A 21,832-nucleotide genomic window follows, 5' to 3' on the forward strand; every position below is an offset into this window, starting at 1 on the left:
ACCCTGGGGAAAAGTCGGGGGGGAGGGGGGGGCGAGGAAGAGGAGGGTGAGGAGGAAGCAGCACCCTGCCAACCCCCCGCCTCCAAAGTGCGCCCCGAACTGGGGGAACACCTCAAACCCCCCTTATTTCGGTTTGAATGCCCGCCCCCGCCAGTTTGGATGATCCCCCAGTAAAATCTGGATGTGGCTCCTCAAATCTCCAAGTGGCCCCCAAATCTGGATGTGCCCCCCCCCCCTCCCCGTTAATTCATCCGGGTGAGGAAGAGGAGGTGACGCAGCACAAGAATAATAACCGGGGGGGGGGGGTTATTAATAGCAGTCCCCCCTCAGCTTATTGTTCCCCCAAGGTCATGCTCAAAGGTGCTTCCCCCATGAAAATCCCTCCTCCCCCCTCCCGGGGGTCCCCGAGGACTGGGGGGGATGATGGGGGTCACCCCAGGATTTGGGGGGGCTGCCAGCACAGCTGTGGGATGCTGGTCCCGGGGGGGGGGGGGCAGAGGCAGCTGCTCTCACCCCCCCCGTCCCCGTCCCTTTCAGCCGCCCCCGGGATTTGGGGGTGAAACAGCTGCGGGGTCAAAGGCACAGCCGGGCGGGCAGGGGGGCCCCAAATATGCGGCTGCCCTGCCCCCTCCCCCCTGCATTCCTCCCTGCTGGCATTGCCTAATTTATCCCGGGAGGACTCGGGATGGGGGGGCCGGGCCAGGCGGGTTTGGGGTAAATGGGGTTTTGGAGGGGAGGCTTTGATTTTAGGGGGGATTTTCCTGGAGGGAGATTGGCGGGGGGGGGGGAGTGATGGGGTTTTGGGCAGGGAGATGGGTTGGGGGGGGTGATGGGTTTTTGGGCAGGGAGATGGGATTTGGAGAGTGGAGATGAGTTGTAGGGGGGTTGGTGGGTTTTGGGGGAGGAAAATGGATTTTTGGGGAAAGATTATGGGGTTTTTTTGGGGGGGAGATGGATATGGGGGTGGAGATGGGGTTTATTTGGGGGGGGGGATAGACAGATTTTCGGGGGGGATTTTTTGGGGGGAGTAGGTTCTTTTGTGAGATAACAAGACTTTTTGGGGCAGTGTCCGCTTTTCATGGCAAGAGGGGAAACCCAGGAGTCCTGGCAAGGACCCAGCGTCTGAGCTGACCTTCCTCCCCGCCTTTCTCCTCCTCCTCCTCCTCCTCATCCCAGCCGGGCCATCTTTGGCGATGGGAACGAGCCGAAGGCGAGGGGCCATGTGAGCCTCGGGCCCGGAGGGTCCCCGAGTGCCCCCGAGCACTCCCAGGCGGCCCCAAATGCCCCCAGGTAGCCCCAAAGGGCCCCAGGTGTCCCCAGATGCCCCCAGGTGTGCCAGGAGCCTCCGGAGCAGCGCGGGGAGCGGCCGTGGCCGTGCCCCCCGCCCGCTCCGTGCGTGCCCCGGGCACACGCGTGTGCAGAGCGCGGGAGGCGCGCGTGGGGTGTCCCCCCCTTCCCCAGCCCTTCCCCCCGGGCACGGCGATCTTATCGCACATTCCTGCTTCGCCCTCCCCTTCCCCCCCACCAAATTAACCCTTCGCAGCCCGCGGAGGTGGCACCCCCGTGCCCCACCCCACGCCGAACCCCTCCGTGGGAACACCCCCCCCCCCCATACACACACGTGTTTGTAGGGGGATGTAGGGCCCAGCATCCCGGCCAGGGGGGTTATGGGGCCGCTCTGTCCCCAGATCCCCCCCTGCGCCTCAGCAGAATGGGGGGTGGGGGGGGTGCAAAGTGGGGATCCCCCCCCCCCTTTGTCGCCGCCGGCCCCCCCGGCCGTGGGTGGGAGCCCCGCGGGCAGCGGGGGGGCCGCGCTGCCAGCCCGGCCCCGAGCACAAGGCCCCCTCTGTTCTCCACCCCGGGCACCCGCCCAACCCCAAACCACCCCCGGGCCCCCCAGCTCGCCATCACCCCCGCACCCACCGGGGGAGCCCCCCGTAAACCGGGGGTGCGCGGCCCCGCGGCGGGGGGGGGACCCAGAGGTGTCACCCCCTGCCCCGCTGCCCCCAGCAGGGTGGGGACCCCCCCAGGGGCACCCCCAGGCGCAGCGCCCCCCCCCGGGCGGGTATTTTGGGACGGTTATTTTTAGGGTGACCGGCGCCACCATCACCCTTTAAATTTAGCTGGGGCGGGGGATGGGGTGCGGGTGCGGACGTGGGGGGGGGGGGCACCCCAAAAGCAGGATAGAAGTGCCCCTATGAGTGACCCCCACCCACGGCAGGCTGTGGGGACGGGGGGGGGCTGGACCACCACGGGTGGGTTTATGGGGTGATGGGAACCATCCCCACTGCGGGGTCACGGGGGACCCCAATTCCCTGAAGGAATGGGGGGGGGTGACGGAGCCCCCCCCGACTGGGGCCCTCACACGGGGGTCACGGGGACCCCACTCCCACAGGGACGTGGGGGTGGGTGACCTCACGCACCCCCAGTCCATGGGGAACCTCAAGGCCCATAGAGGACAGGAAGGGGGACCCCACAACCCCCATCCCCAGATGGGGCAGGGCATGGGGAGAGGGACCCCCCCCTCCTTTGGGGGGACACTGCAATTCCCAGATGGGACAGGGTGGGCCCTGGGGTCTCCACGTGATACAGGTACAGGGGGGGACCCCCAGTCCCTTGGGGAGGGGGGCAGGGTGCCCGGGATCCCCTGGTACAGGGGGGACACCCCAATCCCTTGAGGAACAGGGACCCCCACATCTCCTTGGTGTCCTGGGGGACCCCAGTTCCGTGGTAACAGGGATCCTCAAGTCCTTCGAGAGACACAAACTCCGCGGGGGACCCCAACTCCCAGAGGGATCCCCAACTCCGGGCAGGGGGTCCTAACTCCTCTAGGGGACCCCAACTCCTTCAGGGGACCCCAGCTCTGCGGTACCCAAATCCTTTAGGGGATCCCAAAATCCTGTGGGGACCCCAACTCCTTTAAGGGCCCCAAGTACCTCAAGGCACCCCAAAACCACAGGGGGCTCACAACTGCTCCACAGAATTCCCGCTCCGGAGACCCCAACTCCTGTAGGGGACCCCAACTCCCACAGGGAATTCCAGCTCCCGGGACCCCGACTCCTTTGGGGATCCCAGCTCCGCGGGGGGAGACTCCAACTCCTGCAAGGGCCCTCAACTCCTTTCAGAGCCCCCAAATCCGCGGGTAGAGACCTCGACTCCCTTCAAATACCCCAAATCCTTCAGAGTTCCCCAACTCCTTGGCGGGACCCCAGCCAACCCCCAGCTCCTTTCCGGGACCTCCCGGCTCGGCTCGGGGACCCGGGCGCGGCCCCGGCCGCACTCACCCCCAGGAGGGTCCCCAGCAGCAGCAGCAGGAGGGTCCGCAGCGCCGCCGGGCCCCGCCGCCCCATCGCCGCACGGCCCCGCCGAGATCGCTCCGCTCGCTCCGCTCCGCTCCGGCCGCGCCGCCGCCCCGGGGCCGCCCCGCCCCCCCGGCACCCCCCCGGCCCGCGGGGCGGGGCCGCGCAGCGCGCGCCCGAGGGGCACACGGGGGGGCGGCAGCGGGGACACGGCGGGACACGGCTGGGAAACGGCACTGGGACACCGTGGGGACACCCCGGGAACGGGCACTGGGACACCGTGGGGACACGGCTGGGAACGGGCACTGGGACACCGTGGGGACACCCCGGGAACGGGCAATGGGACACCGGGACACGGCTGGGAAACGGCACTGGGACACCATGGGGACACCCCTGGGAACGGGCAATGGGACACCATGGGGACACCCCCGGGAACGGGCACTGGGACACCGGGACACGGCTGGGAAATGGCACTGGGACACCATGGGGACACCCCTGGGAACGGGCAATGGGACACCGGGACACGGCTGGGAACGGGCACTGGGACACCGTGGGGACACCCCTGGGAACGGGCACTGGGACACTGGGACACCCCTGGGAAATGGCACTGGGACACCATGGGGACACCCCGGGAATGGGCAATGGGACACCCTGGGGACACCCCGGGAACGGGCACTGGGACACCGGGACACCCCTGGGAACGGGCAATGGGACACCGGGACACGGCTGGGAACGGGCACTGGGACACCCTGGGGACACCCCCGGGAACGGGCACTGGGACACCATGGGGACACCCCGGGAACGGGCAATGGGACACCATGGGGACACGGCTGGGAACGGGCACTGGGACACCATGAGGACACCCCTGGGAAATGGCAATGGGACACCCTGGGGTCACCCCCGGGAACGGGCACTGGGACACCGGGACACGGCTGGGAACTGGCAATGGGACACCCCTGGGAACGGGCACGGGGACACCCCTGGGAACATTTACAGGGACATGGGGACACCCCTAGGAACTTGCACGGGGACATGGGGACACCCTTGGGAACTGGCACTGGGACACGGGGACACGGCTGGGAACTGGCACTGGGACACTGGGACACGTCTTGGAACTGGCACTGGGACACCCCTGGAAACTGGCAATGGGACACGGGGACACCCCTGGGAACGGGCACTGAGACACGGGGACATCCCTGAGAGCTTGTACAGGGACATGGGGACACCCCCTGGAAACTTGTACAGGGACATGGGGACACCCTCGGGAACTTGCACGGGGACACGGACACACATGGGACATCCCTAGGAACTTGTACAGGGACATGGGGACACCCCTGGGAAGTGGCACTGGGACACCCCTGGGAACTTGTACGGGGACACTGGGACAGCCCTGGGAACGGGCACGGGGACACGGGGACAGCCCTGGGAACTGGCAATGGGACACGGGGACACCCCTGGGAACGGGCACTGGGACACGGGGACACCCCTGGGAACTGGCACGGGGACAGGGGGAGACATCCCCGGGAACATCTTCAGGGACACGGGAGGCACAGGGAACACGGAGGGGCACAGGGACACCGGGGGACAACTCTGGGGTCTCGCACTGGGACACAGGGGACACCCAGGAACGTTTACAGGAGGGACACGGGGAGAAGCTCTGAGAATTTATGTTGGGCTGTGTGGGGACATGGGGTGACACCCCTGGGAACTCTTGCAGGGACACCAGGGGGACAGGGCGACACATGGAGACACCCCTGGGAACTTGCACTGGGTACGGGGTGTGGGGGACAGCCCTGGAAACTTTTGCAGGGACACGGGGGGGACACAGGGGACAACTCTGAGAACTTAAACTGGGGCACGGCTGTGTGGGGACACGGGGGGACACCCCTGGAGACTTCCAGAAGGGCATGAGGGTGTGTGGGGACATGGGGGTACACGGGAGGTCACCTCAGGAAACCTCTAGGGGGACACGTGGGGACACCGTGGGACGCTCCTGGGAACTTCTCCTGGGATGTGGAGGCGCATGGGGACACCGTGGGGCAGCTGTGGGAACTGGCACAGGGACACGTGGGGACACCGTGGGACACTCCCGGGAGCTTTATGGGGACACAAGTGTGTGGGGAGAACGGGGGTGCACCCCTGGGAACTTTTAGGGGGACAAGGGGTGCGTGGGGACACCCTGGGGACTTTTACAGGGTCGTGGGGTGCAGAACATCATGGAGCACCTGTGGGGACATTTATGGGGACACAGGGGTGTGTGGGGACACAGGGGCCACCTCTGAGCAGCTGTAGGGTGACACAGGGGTGTCACTGTGGGGCACCTGCAGGAACTGTTATGGGGACACGGGGGGGGACATGGGGGTCACCCCTGGGGACTTTTACAAGGGCATGAGAGTGCGTGGGGACCTTGGGACACCCCGGAGAACTTTTACAAGGACATGGGAGTGCATGGGGACATCTTGGGACACCCCGGGGAACCTTAACAGGGACACAGGTGTCACCTCTGGGGACTTTTACAAGGACATGGGGGTGCGTGGGGACACCTTGGGAACTTTAAGAGGGACACAGGTGTCACCTCTGGGGACTTCTACAGGGACATGGGAGCACCTGGGGACACTGCAGGGACATGGAGAACTCCTGTGGGAACTTCCACGAGGGTTCTGGGGTGCATGGGGACCCCCCTGGGCACGTGAGGGACTTTGGGAGCAATGGGGGGACATGGGGGGCTCTGGGAGCACCAGGGAGGGTGGGGGCACAGTGGGGGCACCAGGGAATTATAGGGACTGTGAGGGGGCTATGGGGGTGCCAGGGGTGTGGAGAGGGCACTATGGGGGTACCGGGGGGGGCTATGGGGATACAGGGGGGGATACAGGGGCTATGGGGGTGCCAGGAGTGAAGAGAGGGGACTATGGGGGTACCGGGGTGCTATAGGGGCTATGAGGGCACAGGGGGGGTTATAAGGGCTATGGGGGTACCAGGGGGGCTATAGGGGCTATGAGGGCACAGGGGGGGCTATAGGGACTATGGGGGTACCAGGGGGGGCTATAGGGGCTATGGGGGCACAGGGGGGAGCTATAGGGGCTGTGGGGGTGCCAGGAGTGCAGAGAGGGCACTATGGGGGTACCAGTGGGGCTATAGGGGCTATGGGAGCACGGGGGGGGCTATAGGGGCTATGGGGGTACCAGGGTCTCGGGGCTATGGGGACACTGAGGTTTTTAGGGTCTGTTGGGGACACCAGGGACATAAAGTGATATGGGGGGGCTGTAGGGGTGCAGGGAGTCATTGGGGCACATGGGAGTCACTGGGGCACATGGGGAACACAAGAAGCAGGGCAGGTGTTGGGGGGCACGGGGGTTTGAAGGGTCTGGGGGTGATTGTGAGGGCTCGGCGAGGGGGGGGCCAGGGGGGTCAGGCTGGGCTGCCAGGGGCACAGGGCACAGGGGGGGCACAGGGACTATGGGAGGGGGGGTATATGGGGGCCATAGGGGCTGTATGGGAACATGGGGGGCACGAGGCTGGCTGCAAGGGACAGTAGAGGTGACTGGGGGGCTGTGGGGGCCATATGGGGTAGATGGAAGTGCTTTGGGGTCGGGGAGGAGGGATATATGGGGCCATATAGTGCATGGGGGCTATGGGGGCCATATGGGGACTGTGGAGGGCACCCGGGATGGTTGTAGGGGCTCTGGGTGTCCAGGAGGGGAAGATGTGTGGGGCACTGAGCCCATGAAGGGTATGGGAGCCATATGGGCACCCCAAAGGCACAGGGAATAGGGGGGGACTGGAGTGGTTGTAGGGCCCAGGGGGTGGGGAGGGCTGGAGGGGCCACCAGGGGCACGGGGACTATGGGGGGACCAGGGGGGCACGGGGTGGTTGTGGTGACTGTGAGGGTGCAGGGGGGTCCTGGGGGCTCTGGGAGGCACAGAGGGGACTGTGGGGGGCACGGGGTGGGTCACTGGGGCTAAGGGGGGCGCTGGGGGAGCAGTCAGAGGGACTGGGGGGGGGCACTGGGGGAGCAGAGGGGCTGGGGTGGGCACGGGGCACTCTGGGGCTACACAGGGGGTGCGGGGGCAGTGGCAGCAGCAGGGACAGGGGGTTTGGGATCTGTAGGGTCGCCGCTGGCCGGGTACCAGTGCCACGTCCCCCCAAGGCCAAGGTTAATGTTTAAACCCCCTCCAAGACCCAGCTGGGCACCGGGTGCCCATTCCCAGGGGTGCCCTTGGGGGCTCCCGGTGCCCGCGGGGATTTAAGGCCGGCGGGTGACCCGGGACAGCCACACTGGAGCCATGGCTGCCGTGCTGAGCCTTGTCCTGCTGCTGGTGGCCGGCGGTGAGGTGTCCCCTGAGCCCCGCCGTGTCCCCAGGCTCGCCTGGGTGCGGGGGGCCCGGGGGTGACGGTGCCACCGTGTCCCGCAGGTGCCCGCGCCGCGGTGCTGCCCGAGTCCCGCGTGGTCAACGGGCAGGATGCGGAGCCCTACAGCTGGCCCTGGCAGGTGAGGGACAGAGGGACAGACAGGGGCACCGGGGACAGCGGGACGGGGGGGGACAGAGAGACAGCGGGACGGGGGGACGGAGGGACGGAGGGACGGGGGGGACAGGGGGACAGCGGGACAGACAGGGGGACAGCGGGACAGGGGGACCCGTGTGGGGCACGGTGGCACCCAGTGATGTCTCCCCCCCCCCCCCCCCAGATCTCGCTGCAGTACGAGCGGGACGGGACCTTCCGCCACACCTGCGGGGGCACCTTGATCGCGGCCAACTGGGTGATGACGGCCGCGCACTGCATCTCGTGAGGGCACCGGCACCGGGAATGGGGGCACCGGGACCGGGCACTGGGATGGGGGCACCGGGATGGGGCTGCGGGATGGGAGCGCAGGGATTGGAGTTGTGGGATGGGGATGGGGGCTGCGGGGATGGGGCACCGGGACGGGGCTCTGGGAATGGGGGCACCAGGATGGTGATGAAGGCTGCGGGACGGGGGCACCGGGACAGCGGTACCGGGATGGGGCTGCGGATAGGGGCACCGGGATGGGGGCACCGGGATTAGAGTTGCGGGATGGGGCTGTGGGATGGGGCTGTGGGATGGGGCTGTGGGATGGGGCTGCAGGGAGGGAGGAGCGCAGAGAGGTGCGTGGAAGAGACGCGGGGTGCTGAGTTGGGTGTTGGGGTGCAGAAGTGGGTGTTGGGTACGGGGGTGGGTGTGGGGTGCAGGGATGGTGCGGGAAGGGTGCAGAAGGGCACCAGAGTGCAGGGAGGGGTGCAGGGTACAGGAGGGGTGCAGGGTGCAGGTTGGAGAGGAGGCTGTAGTGGGAGTCTGAGCTGAAGGGAGAGCAGAAGGGCGGCAGGAGGAGTGCAAGGCACAGGGGTGGGAGCAGGAGGGGATGTGGGGTGCAGGGATGGGAGCAGGAGGGGATGTGAGGTGCGGGGATGGGTACAGGAGGGGATGTGGGGCGCAGGGATGGGTGCAGGAGGGGATGTGGGGTGCAGGGATGGGTGCAGGAGGGGATGTGGGGTGCAGGGATGGGTGCATGGAGAGGGTTCATGGGGGTACAGGGGGGTCCTGAGTACAGGAGGGTTGCAGTGGGGCGCAGGGAGGGAGTCCTGAGTGCAAGACGGGGTTCTGGGAGCAGGGAGGGCATTGCCAGTGCAGGGAGGGGTTGGCACATGCATGGAGTGCATGGATGGGGTGAGAAGTGCAAAGTGGGTGCAGGGATGGCGGCAGGGAGGGGGCTCAGAGGGCAGGGAGGGGAGTTTGGGCACAGGGTGGGTGCACGGGGAGGTGCAGGGCTGGTGTTTGGTGCAGGAAGAGGCTCAGGGTGCAGAGGAGATGGGGTTCAGGGAGCAGAGAGGCGAGTTTGGGTGCAGATTTGGTGCATGCGGTGGTGCAGGGAGGGGATTCAGGGTGCAGGGCAGAGCTCTGGGTGCGTGAAAGGCTCCCGGGTGCGGGAGGGATGCCGAGGGAGGGCCGCACCCGCTGACCCCCCCCCCCCTTTCCCGGCAGCAAATCCCGCACGTACCAGGTGGTGCTGGGCGAGTACGACATGAGCGCCGGGGAGGGCTCCGAGCAGCGCATCCCCGTGAACTCCGACGACATCTTCGTGCACCCCAAGTGGCTCAGCTTCTGCGCGGCCTGCGGGTGAGCGGGGTCCCCGGGGGGGGGGACTGGGGATGCCGTGCCCCCCCGGCCGCCCCTCTGAGCCGTGTCCCCCCGCAGCAATGACATCGCCCTGATGAAGCTGCAGCGCCCGGCCGTGCTCTCGGAGCAGGTGCAGGTGGGGCGGCTGCCGCCCGCCGGCTCCGTGCTGCCCAACGGGTACCCCTGCGTGCTCAGCGGCTGGGGACTGCTCACCAGTGCGTACGGACAGACAGACAGACAGCCGGCAGGGATGGGAGATGGAGGGAGGAGGGATGGACAGAGGGATGGTGAAGGGTTGGAGGGATAGATGGGGAAATGGTTGGGAAGGAGGGAGGGATGCGGGATGGACAAATGGGGAATGGCTGGGGAGATGGAGGGATGAGGGATGGATGAGAATTGCTTGGATGGATGGATGGATGGATGGATGGATGGATGGATGGATGGATGGATGGATGGATGGACGGATGGATGATGGATTGGTGGAGGGCTGTGGGACACAGGGGATGAATAGAAGGGTTGATAGATTGGGGGATGGATGGGACGGGGAGATGGTTGAAAGCATGGTGAGATGGGGAGGTAAGGGAGGGTTGGGTGGAAGGATGGAGAACAGATGGGGAGATGAATGGCAAGGTGGAGAGAGGGATGGAGGGATGGATGGATGGATGGATGGATGGATGGATGGATGGATGGATGGTGGAGGATGGATGGATGGATGGATGGATGGATGGATGGATGGATGGATGGATGGATGGATGGGGGATGGATGGAATCCATGGATGGATGGATGGATGGATGTTGGACGGATGGTGGATGGATGGATGTTCAATGGATGGATGGATGGATGGATGGAATCCATGGATGGATGGATGGATATTGGATGGATGGTGGATGATGGATGGATGTTCAATGGATGGATGGATGGATGGAATCCATGGATGGATGGATGGATGGGGGATGGATGGAATCCATGGATGGATGGATGGATGTTGGACGGATGTTGGATGGATGGATGTTCAATGGATGGATGGATGGATGGAACCCATGGATGGATGGATGGATGTTGGATGGAGGATGGATGTTCAATGGATGGATGGATGGATGTTGGATGGATGTTGGATGGATGGATGTTGGATGGATGGATGTTGGATGGATGGATGGAAGGCCATGTGCACAGCCCGGGTGCTCTGATCCCACAGCTGGGGGGTCTCTGCCGGACCGGCTGCAGCAGGCAGAGCTGCCCGTGGTGGACTATGAGCACTGCACCCAGCCCGACTGGTGGGGAGCCCTGGCCATCCGCAAAACCATGATCTGTGCCGGCGGCGCCGAGAAGTCCGGATGCAACGTGGGTACCGCTCCAGGGGGAGGGGGCACACCCCGGGCCCCCTCTGGTGCTGACCCTGCCTCACCCCACCCTCAGGGCGACTCCGGGGGACCCCTGAACTGCCAGGCTGAGGATGGCACCTGGGAGGTGCACGGCATTGCCAGCTTCGTGTCAGCTCTGGGCTGCAACGCTGCCAAGAAACCCACGGTGTTCACCCGCGTGTCCGCCTTCGAGGACTGGATTGCAGAGGTGGGCACAGGGAATGGCATCCTGGGCTGCCAGGGTGCAAGGGTGCCAGAGAATTGGGATATCACGGTGTCAGGATGCCAGGGAACTTGGGTACTATGGTGCTGGGGAATTGGGATGCCAGTACCAGGGTGCTGGGTTCTGGGGCAGCAGGGAATTGGGGTGCCAGGGCAATGGGGTGCCAGGGCTTTGGGGTGCTGAGGCGCCAGGGCACCAGGGGGAAAAGGGGCCAGGCTGTTGGGCTGCCATGGCGCCAGGGTATTGGTGTACCAGATTGTTGGGGTGCTCTGATGCTGGGGTACCAGGGGATGGGACTGTCAGGGTGCCAGGGTGCTGGGGTACCAGGTGTCAGTGCCACAGTGCCAGGGTGCTCTGGGGTGCTGGGATGCTGGAGTGCCAGGGTACCAGGCTGCTGGGTACCAGGCCAGTGGGGTGACAAAGTGCCACGGCATTGGGGTGCTTGGGTGTCATGGAGCTGAGGAAAAAGGGCTCTGAATTGCTGGGAAGCCAAGTTACCATGGCACTGGGTCCCTGGGGTGCCAGGACAAAGATTTGCCAGAGCTCTGGGGTGCTGGGGTACCAGGGTGCTGGGTTCTGGAGTGCCAGGGAATTGGGGTGTCAGGACAATGGGGTACCAGGGCTCTAGGTTGTGGGGAGCCAGGGAATTGGGGTGTGAGGTGCTGGGCACTGGTGTGCCAGGCTCCTGGGGTGTTGGGATGCCATGGTGCTGAGGTGATGGGGTGCTGGGGTTTTGGGTCATTGCAGTGTTGGGGTGTCAGGGTGTTGGGGTACTGTCCTCCTGTCTTAGAAACTTCTCCCTTCCAGACCATGAAAAACAACTGAGCATGGCAGTGTCCTTGTCATCGACCCCCCTGCCCTGACACCAGGCAAATAAACCAACTGCTGGCACCAGTGTGTCCTTGTGGTCCTTGTGCTGGGCAGGGGTCTGCGGGCAGCAGGGGCTGCCCCATTACCAGCAGGCAGTACTGGGAGCACCCTGATGTGCCCAATGCCATGGACATGGACACCCAGAGACACCCCAGTGCCACAGGGATGGGCACCCAGAGACACCCCAGTGCCACAGGGATGGGCACCTCAGACACCCCAGTGCCACAGGGATGGGCAGCCAGAGATACTCCCCAACAATGGGGGCAGACCCTGAGAGGTGCCCAGCCACCCACAGGTGCCCAGATGCTGTGGAGATGGCACCCTCAGACACCCAGATCCCACAGGGATGGGCACCCAGAGATACTCAGACACCATGGGAACAGACACTGAGAGGTGCCCAGACACCGTGGAGATGGCACCTCAGACACTCAGATCCCACAGGGATGGGTACCCAGGTGCCACAGGGATGGCACTCAGGTGACCCAGCTCCAGCCACCCCAAAGTGCCCTGTACCATGGGCACCTGCTGCCAAAGGCACCCCAGGACACATTGGCACGGTGGCTCTGGGTGCCCTGAGGACACCGGGATGTCCCCCACGGGGCACCCAGTGCCATCCTGTCCCCCCACGGGGCTGGGCCCCCCCTTGGCAGTGGCACAGCCCCCTCGGGGTGCCCCAGGGCCGGGTGCCCATGGCCGTGGCCCTCCTGGCCCGGCCGTCGCCTCGCAACCGCCGGCACCGGCGCGTGACCGTGAACAAAGAGCCCTTTCATGGCACCCCCGCTGCCACCGGCACCCCGGGACCCCCCAAAGGGGCACCCCAGAGCCATCCCCCCACCCTGGGGCTCTGCAGCACCCCCCGATTCCCGCTGGGATCTGGGTGGAAAATTCCAGCTGCAGGGCTGTATAAGTTTTATGGGCTCCTTGTCACCGTGTCCTCGGGGACCTTTGCTCTCCCGCCGGTGGCCCCGGCGTCGCCCGCCCCGGCAGCCCCTCGCTATCGCCGGCCCTTTGCTCCAGGGCAGGGGGAGGCCCAGCTCCCCCAGCTCGTGACACCCTTGCACAAGTTGGGGTCACCTGGCACAGGCCCAGGGTGGTGGAAAAGGGGACCCAGTGCAAGGGGTGAGGGTGGGGGGCACCAGCTGAACCCGCCCCCGCCCCGTGCCACTGGTGGGAATTGTTGGTGGGATGGCACTGGGTGGTGGCACCTTTTGGGTGCAATCACCCTGTGCTGGCAGTGGGGTGCAGGGACAGGAGCGTGGCAGTGCCAGGGGGCTGGTGTGGGGCTGTGGGACTGGTGTGGGGCTGTGGGACTGGTGTGGGTGTTTGGGATTGGTGTGGGTGTTTGGGACTGGTGTGGGTGTCCTGGGACTGGTGTGGGTGTCATGGGACTGGTGTGGGGCTGTGGGACTGGTGTGGGTGTTTGGGACTGGTGTGGGTGTTTGGGACTGGTGTGGGTGTCCTGGGACTGGTGTGGGTGTCTGGGACTGGTGTGGGTGTCCTGGGACTGGTGTGGGTGTTGTGAGGCTGCCGTGGGTGCTACAAGTGTGGCACAAATTGCACACCTGGCAGAGGTCCTGTGAGAGAGGGATGGGTGCTGTGAGCCTGGCATGGGTGCTGTGAGCCTGGCGTGGGTGCTGTGAGTGTGGGGTGGGTGCTGTGGGCATGGTATGGGCAATACAAAGCATGGTGTGAGTACTGTGAGCCTGGCATGGGTGTTGTGAGCAGGATATGGGTGCTGTGAGCCTGGCATGGGAGTTGTGAGCAGGATATGGGTGCTGTGAGCCTGGCATGGGTGTTGTGAGCAGGATATGGGTGCTGTGAGCCTGGCATGGGAGTTGTGAGCAGGATATGGGTGCTGTGAGCCTGGCATGGGTGTTGTGAGCAGGATATGGGTGCTGTGAGCCTGGCATGGGAGTTGTGAGCAGGATATGGGTGCCGTGAGCCTGGCATGGGTGTTGTGAGCAGGATATGGGTGCTGTGAGCCCGGCACGGATGGTGCAATCCTGGGATGGGCCCTGAGAGCCTGGCATGTGCTCCATGAGTGCGGGATGGGTGCTGGAGTGTGGGATGGGTGCTGGGGGTGTGGGATGGGTGCCATGAGCTGGGTGTGGGTGGTGTGAGCCTGCCAAAGGGGCTACAAAGCTGGCAGAGGTGCTGTGGGCATGGCACAGGTGGTCCACACCTGCAGAAGGCGAGGAGTGAGCCTGGAATCAGTGCTGTGACACTGAGCCAGGTGTCACCAGAGTGACAAGGGTGCCGTGAGCCCGTGCAGGTGTTATCAGCGAGACACCCGAGCTGTGAGTGTGATACAGGTGCTATCAGTGCCCCATGGGTGCTGCCAGCCTGGTCCTGCTGTTGTGGGTGCTGCGAGCCTGGCACGGGCGCTGCGAGCCTGGCACGGGCACTGCAGGCTTGGCACAAGCACTGCGAGCCTGGCACCGGTGCTGTGAGCCTGGCGTGGGCACCGGGAGGCTGGCAGGGGCGCCGGGAGGCTGGCAGGGGCACCGCGAGCCTGGCATGGCCCCCCGGCCCCCCGGGGCAGCTCCTCCCTCGCCGGTGGTGCCAAGCGGCTGCGAACCCCCCGTGTCCGTGTCCGTGGCCTCTGGCCGGACCCACCCCCGCCGGGTGACTCAGCCCGAGAGGCTTTTCCTTATATAACGCGGCACCGCGCGGAGCCCCACGGAGCGGCCCCTGCCTCAGTTTCCCCTGGCCGGGGCGTCACTGTCGCTGCTGCCACAGCCGCCGCCGCCATGTGGATGGTGTCACCGCCGGTCGGTAAGTGTCACCTGGATGCCGCTCGGCCCCTTCGCGAGGTGTCCCCCATCCCTAAAAATCATCATTTGGCGGGGGTTAGTAGAGAAATTAGGCTTATCGGGGCAGAAAACCGTAAAATACATGCATTGCCCCCCCAAAATAGGTTAACTTTGCATTTGCTGTGGCTGAACCCCTTTTCCCTGCGCCTTGGGGGCACAACCCCCTCCTAACGCACCTGGGAAGAACCAAAACCACCTTGCTTCCCCCCCAAAGCAGTGATAAAAGCAGCGGGAGCGGCGCAGGGTTAAGGAATTCCCTCCCATCCCAATCCAGCTTGGATTTTGGGGTGAGAAACGCCAGGACCGGGCGAGCTCGGGGCCCCCGGCTGTGCCCGGCTCTGTGACGCTCGCAGGTGCCTGGAGCCGGTGCTGCGACAGCTCCGGAACATTCCCGGGGCCCCGAGCCTGCCTTGCCGCTGGGAAAGGGACGGCAAATCCCCAAAATTTCACTTCTCCAACATCCCAAACTCACCCCGAATTGAGGGATAAAGGTGGGGAGCAGCACCCGGCACGGCCCCAAAAATCCCCGGTGGCAGCAGAGCGGCCGTGCGGGGCTCAGGGGGGATTTTCCCGGCTCAGCCCGAGCCGGCGGCTCCGGGCGCGGTGTCCAAAGGTCGCTCCCGACTCGGAGCCGCCGACCCCCGACACCTCCCGGGCTCCTCTCCCGCGGCTCTTCCTGGTTTTTCCCACCTGGGGAGCTGTTCCTGGTGGCATTCCGGCGATGCAGCGGCTCGGGGGGGCTCTGAGGGGGCTCGGGGGGGTTTGTCTTGCTCTGACGTCCTGTTTTCTTTCAGATGAAGGATCTGCCTGGCTTTGGGACACGGCAAAGGCGGGGGGCAAAGGACAGGACCCTTAAATTCTTTCCCTAAAGCTTAGCCCGATAGGTATATAAGATCCATAGAGCTTAAACCGGGGTTGGCTTTTAGTCTAAGCTTGGGTTTGGCTTAATTTTGTCTTTATTTTATTATATTTTACGGTTCTTTTATTCATTTCTTTGCTTTTTTGGCCTCTTTTATTCCATTTTTTTTTTGGCCGCCGGTGGGGAGCTCAGCAGCAGAGCTTGCACAAATCAATCCCCTGCTGCTTCCTAAACAGATTTTGGGGGATTTTGGTTTGAGGAGGGGGAATCCCTGCACCAACCCTGCTATGTTTTTGGGGGGGCTGCAGCCCCTCCGTGGTCGGAACACGCTGGGGGCTTTGTAGGTATTTTCCAGTCCACCAAGAAGCTGGTGCTGAGCGAGCAGGCGGGACGGGGCCGGGCGCTGGAATTCCTCCGGAAAAATGCGGCCAACGGGATCTCCGTGGCCAACCTGCTGGCGGGGCTCTCCTCCATCCTCTGCAGCGTCAACAGGTGGGGAAAACTGGGAAAAACGGAGGGGAAAACGGGGCTGGGGAATGGGGGGGTTACCCTGGCCGTGCTCCCCTTGAGGCCAAGCTGGCGGGCAGGCTCCTCTCCTGCCTCTGCAGCTTCAGTAGGTGGGGAAAAAATGGGATAAAAAAAAGAAATGTGGTGAAAAAGAGGCACAGAAATGGGGGTCACCTTGGTTTTTCTGGGAAAAGGGGGAAATGGGAGGGGCAAAGGTGGTAGAAAAGTGTGGTTTGCCCTGGTTTGCTGGAAAGGTGGAAATAGGGTGAAAATCGGGTAGAAAAGTGGGGGCCAGCCTGGTTTTGCTGGAAAAACAGGGGAATGGGGAGAAAAAGGGGGTGCAAAGTGGGGGACACTGGTTTTGCTCTCTCCTCACCTTTAGTCTCAGCAGCATCAATAGATGAGGGGGGAAAATGGAGGAAATGAACTGAAAAGGGGTGAAAAAGAGGGTGGGGAAGTAGGGGTCACCCCAGCTTTTCTGGAAAATGGGGGAAATGTGATGAAAAAGGAGGAAATAGGGTGAAAAAGGTGTAAATGTGGTGAAAAATAGTTGGGAAGTGGGGTCACCCTGGATCTGCTCCCTCCATAGCCAATCTCAGGATCAAAGTAAATGGGTGGGAGGGGGAAAGGGGGTAAAAAGAAAAGAAAAAGCAGGTTGCAAAGTGGGAATCACCCCGCTTCTGCTGGAAAAAAGGGAAAATAGGGCAAAGATAGGATGGGAAGTGGAGATCACCCCGGTTTTGCTCTCTCTGCGGCCAACCTGGTGGCTGGGCTTACCTCCACCCCCAACAGATGGGGTAAACAAGGGGGAAATGGGGTGAAAAAGAGGGGAGCAGGGGCTGAGAAGTGGGGTGTCCCCCCCAGGCAATACCAGTACTCCTGCTGGCTGCTGCTCCTGGGCTTCCTGCTGGATCTGGCTGATGGGGCCGTGGCCCGGCAGCTCGACGCCTGCTCGGCACTGGGTGAGTGCATCCCCCCGGGCCAGGGCTGACCCCAGGGGCGTCCCCTGTGCCCGGTGCCCACCTGGCACCTGCCCCTCGCTGCCCCCACAGGTGCCAAGCTGGATGACTTTGCTGATTTCACCACGTTCGGGCTGGGCACGGCGCTGCTGCTGCAGCCCCAGGGCGTGCTGGGGGGGCTGCTGAGCCTGGCCTATGTGCTGGCTGTCTTTGCCCGCCTCTGCTTCTTCTCCAGCGGTGAGTGAGCCCCTGGGGGGGTGGGGGGCTTGGGGTTTTAGCCCCCACATTGTGTTCTGGTTTCTCTGAGTGCCACTGAGGGGACCCCGGCCAGCCCCAGGGCTGCAGAGGGCAGCCAGGCTGATCCCCATCCCCAGGGGTACAGAAGGACAGAAGGCAGCCAGGCTGATCCCTGAGGGTACCAAAGGCAGCCAGGCTGAACCCTGAGGGTACCAAAGGCAGCCAGGCTGATCCCTGAGGGTACCAAAGGCAGCCAGGCTGATCCCTGAGGGTACCAAAGGCAGCCAGGCTGATCCCTGAGGGTACCAAAGGCAGCCAGGCTGATCCCTGAGGGTACCAAAGGCAGCCAGGCTAATCCCTGAGGGTACCAAAGGCAGCCAGGCTGATCGCCTGCAGCAGAGGAGATGCTGGAACATGAAGATGAAGGGGTGGACTTTTAGCAGGGGTTAATCCAAGGGAGCCCCTACAACCTCAGGGGCCTCCTGCTGAGAGCCACGGGAGAGGTGCCAAGGGTACATTTAAAGGGAGGTGGAAAGCTAAATAGATAACATTTTACTAACCAATAAGAAAAATTAAGGTATGGACACTGAGAAATGGACATTTAGGACTGTGTATGGAGAAACACTTGGGGGGCTGAGCCCTGGCCTCTGGATAATCACTTGACATCCTGGACTGAGAGTTCTAGATGGAGGGGATGGGATGCTGAGTGATTGACAGAGAGCCAGGGTGGGGATTTGGGGATGATCTCAGCAAAGGAAAGGGATTACACAGGTAAAAGGAGGGGGTACAATCTGGGGTAAACCGTTTGGGAAAAAATACGGGGGTACAAAACCAAAACTATTACAGAGTATTACAAAGTATAAAAACACACTACAACAACAACAACAACACTGAACTGCTGACACCCCACAGGGATCCCCTTCACCTACCGAGGGCTGCCCTGCCCCTACGCCTCGGCGCTGCTGGCCAGCACCTTCCTGCTCAGCGGGGGCCACGTGGCCCTGCTGCGCGTGGCCGCGGCCGCCATGACCCTGTTCATGGCCGACTGCGGCTGCTACCCCCACGACCGGGTGCTGGAGTCACAGCTCTGGAAAAAACTGGTTTATGCTGGAGGTAAGGACGGGGATGAGCCTCTCGGGATGGTGGTGCAGGGCAGGGAGAGCAGATGGCCAAGGATTGTCCCGCTCACAGGGGTGGTGGCTGTGCTGCTGGCACCGACGGCGGTGGCTGCGGTTTATTGCCTGGCCTGGGCCACGTCCTACATCGTCTTCCCCTTCGCCCTCTGGAGCTGCAAGGCCTGAGCCCTCCCTCGAGCCTAGTAAAGCCCTCCTCATCCTCATCCTCATCCTTGTCCTCCTCGTCCTTGCTTCGGGTGCTGCTTCCTCCCTTTGTGCTTCCCACCTGAATCCGGGTGGCAGAAGGAGCTGCTAAGGTAAAAACAGAGCAAGGCTCAGCTGCAGGGAAGCCCCAAAATCCCTGTCCTTTGTGGGGATTGATGGAAACCCCAAAATCCCTGACCTTTGTGGGGATCGAGGGAAACCCCAAAATCCCAATCCTTTGTGGGACTGAGGGAAGGCCCAAAATCCCAATTCTTTGTGGGGATAGAGGGAAGCCCCAAAATCCCAATCCTTTGTGGGGATTGAGGGAAACCCAAAGTCCCAATTCTTTGTGGGGATTGAGGGAAACCCCAAAATCCCAATCCTTTGTGGGACTGAGGGAAGGCCCAAAATCCCAATCCTTTGTGGGGATCGAGGGAAACCCCATCCCCCCAACAGCAGAAACCTCCAACTCCTTGGGAAACAGGAAATTTAGAGCTTGCCCTGACAAGAGACCCCCAAGCCCTTCTCTGCACAGGAACCTGAAGTTTAGGGATCTCTCACACTGCCCAGTGGGAATTCATTACAAAGGGAGGTTCACACTCCAAAAATAAGGAGGGCCCTCCCTGGCTGGGAGGAGGAAGATGCTGATCAAACTTCCAGAGGGTTTCCAACACGGGATTCTCTGGGAGCAGTTTGGAATTCACCACTTAACCCTGCACAGGGAAACACCATCCCAAACGTGGTTTATTTTCACCCCCACAGTGTGACACCGCTGGGGCAGGGAAAGGGGGGAAGCAGGACTTGATCCAAAGTCTCTGGAGAGCCGGAGGCTGCCGGACAGCAGCGGCTGGAGCAGAGGGTGTGGGTGGAGGAAGGAAGCGAAGGTCAAACCTGGTGCTGCAGAAACGCTCGGGATCCCCGGGGAGGCTCTGCCGGCAGCAGCAGCTGCGGGATGTGGCTCCTGCTGCGTCCCCCCGGGATAAACCCGGGCTCCGGGAGGGCAGGACCCTTCCCTGAAGCAGGGAACGGCTCCTGCTGCGTCCCCCCGGGATAAACCCGGGCTCCGGGAGGGCAGGACCCTGCCCTGAAGCAGGGAACGGAGGGGTGGGGCTGTGGCTAGAGCCGGTACCGGCGCTGCAGCTGCTCTGGCCTCAGGCCATTCGCACGCGGAGCAAGCAGGAGCCGGGAGACAGAGAACCAGCAGAGATTTTATTGATACAAAAAGGGCGATTTGATAATAAATACCGGGGGATTAGAAAAGGAGGGGTAGGGCAGAGGCCGGGCTGTGTGTCATTCCCCGGATCCCTGCATCTGCTTGCAGAAGGAGTCGAACTGCTGCTGCTCCAGCTCCGTCATCACCCGGTTCAGGGCGTAGATCTGGGGTTGGGAAAGGGCGGATGGCAAAGGGGGCTCGGCCGCGGGTTGGGCCGGGTCCCTCCCCATTCCCGCGCTCCCACCTCCGCCCGCTGCCGCTGCTTCAGCTCCTGCTGTGCCGACCTCTGCTTGGCCTTCTCCAGGCGAGCCGCTGGCTCCCGCGGCTTCGGCCGCTCCTTCCGCGCCCCCGCGCCCGGATCCATGGCTGCGACCCGGGCTGGGGTCAGCCGGGGGTCCCGGAGCCACCCACAGGAACCCCGTGCCCGCGACACGCCCAGACAGCATGGGGTGCCCCACTGGCATCCTCACAGGGCACTGCCCCACATCCACCCTGGGGGCCCGGGGTGATCCCCAAATCATTCTGAGCCTTACAGGAGACCCCTAAACTCATTCTGATCCCCAAATGCATTCTACGCCTCGCAGGAGAGCCTCAAGCCCACCCGGAGCCTCACAGGAGACACTCCCCCCATCCTGAGCCTCTCGGGTGCCTCACACCCACCCCACAGTTAGGCTGAGCCCCACAGGGGCCCCCCAAGGCTTCTCCCCGTCACCCCCCATTCCCCTCAGCGGCCCCATCTCCTCACACTTCGCCCCCCAACACCCAGAGCACCCCCAAGCTCACAGACACCCCTATCCCAAACCCCAAGCCCCTCTCCACCCTCACAGCCCCCTGCACCTCAACGCCCACAGAGAGCACTGGAGCCCCCCAGGCCCCTCCCAGCCCTCTCCATCTCCCCGGCCCCTCATAAATCACAACCCGCCCGAAGCCCCCCACCCTCAGTGCCCCACAGGCTCCCCCAAACCCACAGACACCCCAGTCCCACAGCCCCCAGCGCCCAACAAGTTCCTTCCCAGGCCCACCGGGACGCCTCAGCCCCCTGAGTCCCTCAGCCCTTTCCAAGGCCCCGGTGTCCCCTCGCTGCCGCAGCAGAGCCCCTCAGGCCCCTCGCTCCCCCAGCCCCCCGGTGCCCCCTCAGGCCCCTCGCTCCCCCGGTGCCCCCCGCGTTCCCCGGTACCGGAGGGGCTGTGCCCGGGGCAAGATGGCAGCGCACCCCTTCCGCCTTTCGGCGCTCGATTGTCCGCCCTGGGCGCACGCGCGGAGCGCACGGGCCGGGTCCCACAGCGCCGCCTGGCGGGCGGGGAAGGGGACTGCTCCCAGTGTGCCCCAGTGCCCCGCTGTCCTTTACTGGTGTGTGACACCCCCTAAACACCCCCCCAGTGCTCCTTTACTGGTGTGTGACACCCCCCAAACACCCCCCCAGTGCTCCTTTACTGGTGTGTGACACCCCCTAAACACCCACCCAGTTCTCCTTTACTGGTGTGTGACACACCCCCCAGGGCCCCACTGTCCTTTACTGGTGTGTGACACCCCCTACACATCCCTCCCACCCTTACACATCACCCCCTACCCCGCGTTCCTATTAACAGCCCAGCCCTATCCATCACCATACCTCCATATACAGCTCATCCCCTGTACAGCCATACATCTCCCCTATTGCACCACAGTCCTGGCACAGCCCAGGCCCTAAAGATCAGCCCCTTCTGTCACCCTACTGTACATCCCACCCTGATTGACCACTGCCCCACACAGCTCCCTCCATATACCACACCCCCATGGAGCCACCTCCATATACGCCAGCCCCACACAGCCCAGCCCCTACACACAACCCCATAGACCATATCCCTATAGAGCCCACCCCACACATCACAGAGCACCCCCTCTGTACCACACCCAACCACAGCACCCCCTTTGTGCAGCCCACTCCCCACAGATCAGCCCCTCTGTACAGCCCACCCTACACAGCCCAGCTCTCACACACCCCCTGTACATTCCCATACACACAGAGCCCTGCCAGGGCTGGCACAGCCTGGCCCAGC

At 63.6% G+C, this 21,832-nt stretch overlaps 4 protein-coding genes across 6 annotated transcripts in view; 2 read left to right on the forward strand and 2 right to left on the reverse strand.

The window, feature by feature from the left end:
* HSPG2 (heparan sulfate proteoglycan 2) overlaps positions 1–3,408 on the reverse strand; it is a 44,543-nt gene extending 41,135 nt beyond the window's left edge. For both annotated transcript variants that reach the window (XM_077190286.1, XM_054647833.2), the window contains exon 1: positions 3,285–3,408. In XM_077190286.1, coding sequence (XP_077046401.1) covers positions 3,285–3,350 — 66 coding nt within the window. In that variant the 5' untranslated portion in view covers positions 3,351–3,408. The remainder of the gene's footprint in view (positions 1–3,284) is intronic.
* Positions 3,409–7,582: 4,174 nt separating this feature from the next.
* On the forward strand, positions 7,583–11,892 carry CELA3B (chymotrypsin like elastase 3B). The gene is made up of 8 exons (XM_054647865.2): positions 7,583–7,625; positions 7,712–7,788; positions 7,987–8,084; positions 9,297–9,431; positions 9,510–9,646; positions 10,628–10,773; positions 10,849–11,001; positions 11,824–11,892. Exons 1-8 carry the CDS (start codon positions 7,583–7,585, stop codon positions 11,839–11,841), a joined length of 807 nt encoding a protein of 268 aa, XP_054503840.1. The 3' UTR covers positions 11,842–11,892.
* A 2,479-nt stretch (positions 11,893–14,371) lies between these two features.
* TMEM269 (transmembrane protein 269) lies at positions 14,372–18,606 on the forward strand. The gene is made up of 6 exons (XM_077190167.1): positions 14,372–14,661; positions 15,903–16,050; positions 16,930–17,027; positions 17,118–17,261; positions 18,174–18,374; positions 18,453–18,606. Exons 1-6 carry the CDS (start codon positions 14,637–14,639, stop codon positions 18,560–18,562), a joined length of 726 nt encoding a protein of 241 aa, XP_077046282.1. The 5' UTR covers positions 14,372–14,636; the 3' UTR covers positions 18,563–18,606.
* A 1,162-nt stretch (positions 18,607–19,768) lies between these two features.
* On the reverse strand, positions 19,769–21,159 carry SVBP (small vasohibin binding protein). 2 transcript variants are annotated; one of them, XM_077190331.1, is made up of 3 exons: positions 21,007–21,159; positions 20,038–20,159; positions 19,769–19,957 (listed from the first exon to the last, which is right to left on the reverse strand). In XM_077190331.1, the coding sequence occupies exons 2-3, from the start codon at positions 20,155–20,157 to the stop codon at positions 19,871–19,873; spliced, it is 207 nt and encodes a 68-aa protein (XP_077046446.1). In that variant the 5' UTR covers positions 20,158–20,159; positions 21,007–21,159; the 3' UTR covers positions 19,769–19,870. The 2 variants fall into 2 exon arrangements, with proteins under 2 accessions (XP_077046446.1, XP_054503795.1); XM_054647820.2 differs by having other exon boundaries at positions 20,971–21,147.
* Between the last annotated feature and the right edge of the window lie 673 nt (positions 21,160–21,832).

This window comes from Agelaius phoeniceus, chromosome 24, assembly GCF_051311805.1.
Source record: "Agelaius phoeniceus isolate bAgePho1 chromosome 24, bAgePho1.hap1, whole genome shotgun sequence".
Classification (NCBI taxonomy): Eukaryota; Metazoa; Chordata; class Aves; order Passeriformes; family Icteridae; genus Agelaius; species Agelaius phoeniceus.

Excerpts from the sequence above, each read along its gene's own strand:
- CELA3B (XM_054647865.2), top strand. The coding sequence starts at position 7,583 with ATGGCTGCCGTGCTGAGCCTTGTCCTGCTGCTGGTGGCCGGCG. Across the intron at positions 7,626-7,711 it reads CCTGCTGCTGGTGGCCGGCG|GTGCCCGCGCCGCGGTGCTG; the intron begins GTGAGGTGTCCC and ends CGTGTCCCGCAG. Across the intron at positions 10,774-10,848 it reads CCGAGAAGTCCGGATGCAAC|GGCGACTCCGGGGGACCCCT; the intron begins GTGGGTACCGCT and ends CCCCACCCTCAG.
- TMEM269 (XM_077190167.1), top strand. The coding sequence starts at position 14,637 with ATGTGGATGGTGTCACCGCCGGTCG. Across the intron at positions 17,262-18,173 it reads CCTCTGCTTCTTCTCCAGCG|GGATCCCCTTCACCTACCGA; the intron begins GTGAGTGAGCCC and ends GACACCCCACAG. Across the intron at positions 18,375-18,452 it reads AAAACTGGTTTATGCTGGAG|GGGTGGTGGCTGTGCTGCTG; the intron begins GTAAGGACGGGG and ends TCCCGCTCACAG.
- SVBP (XM_077190331.1), bottom strand. The coding sequence starts at position 20,157 with ATGGATCCGGGCGCGGGGGCGCGGAAGGAGCGGCCGAAGCCGCGGGAG. Across the intron at positions 19,958-20,037 it reads AGCAGCGGCAGCGGGCGGAG|ATCTACGCCCTGAACCGGGT; the intron begins GTGGGAGCGCGG and ends TCCCAACCCCAG.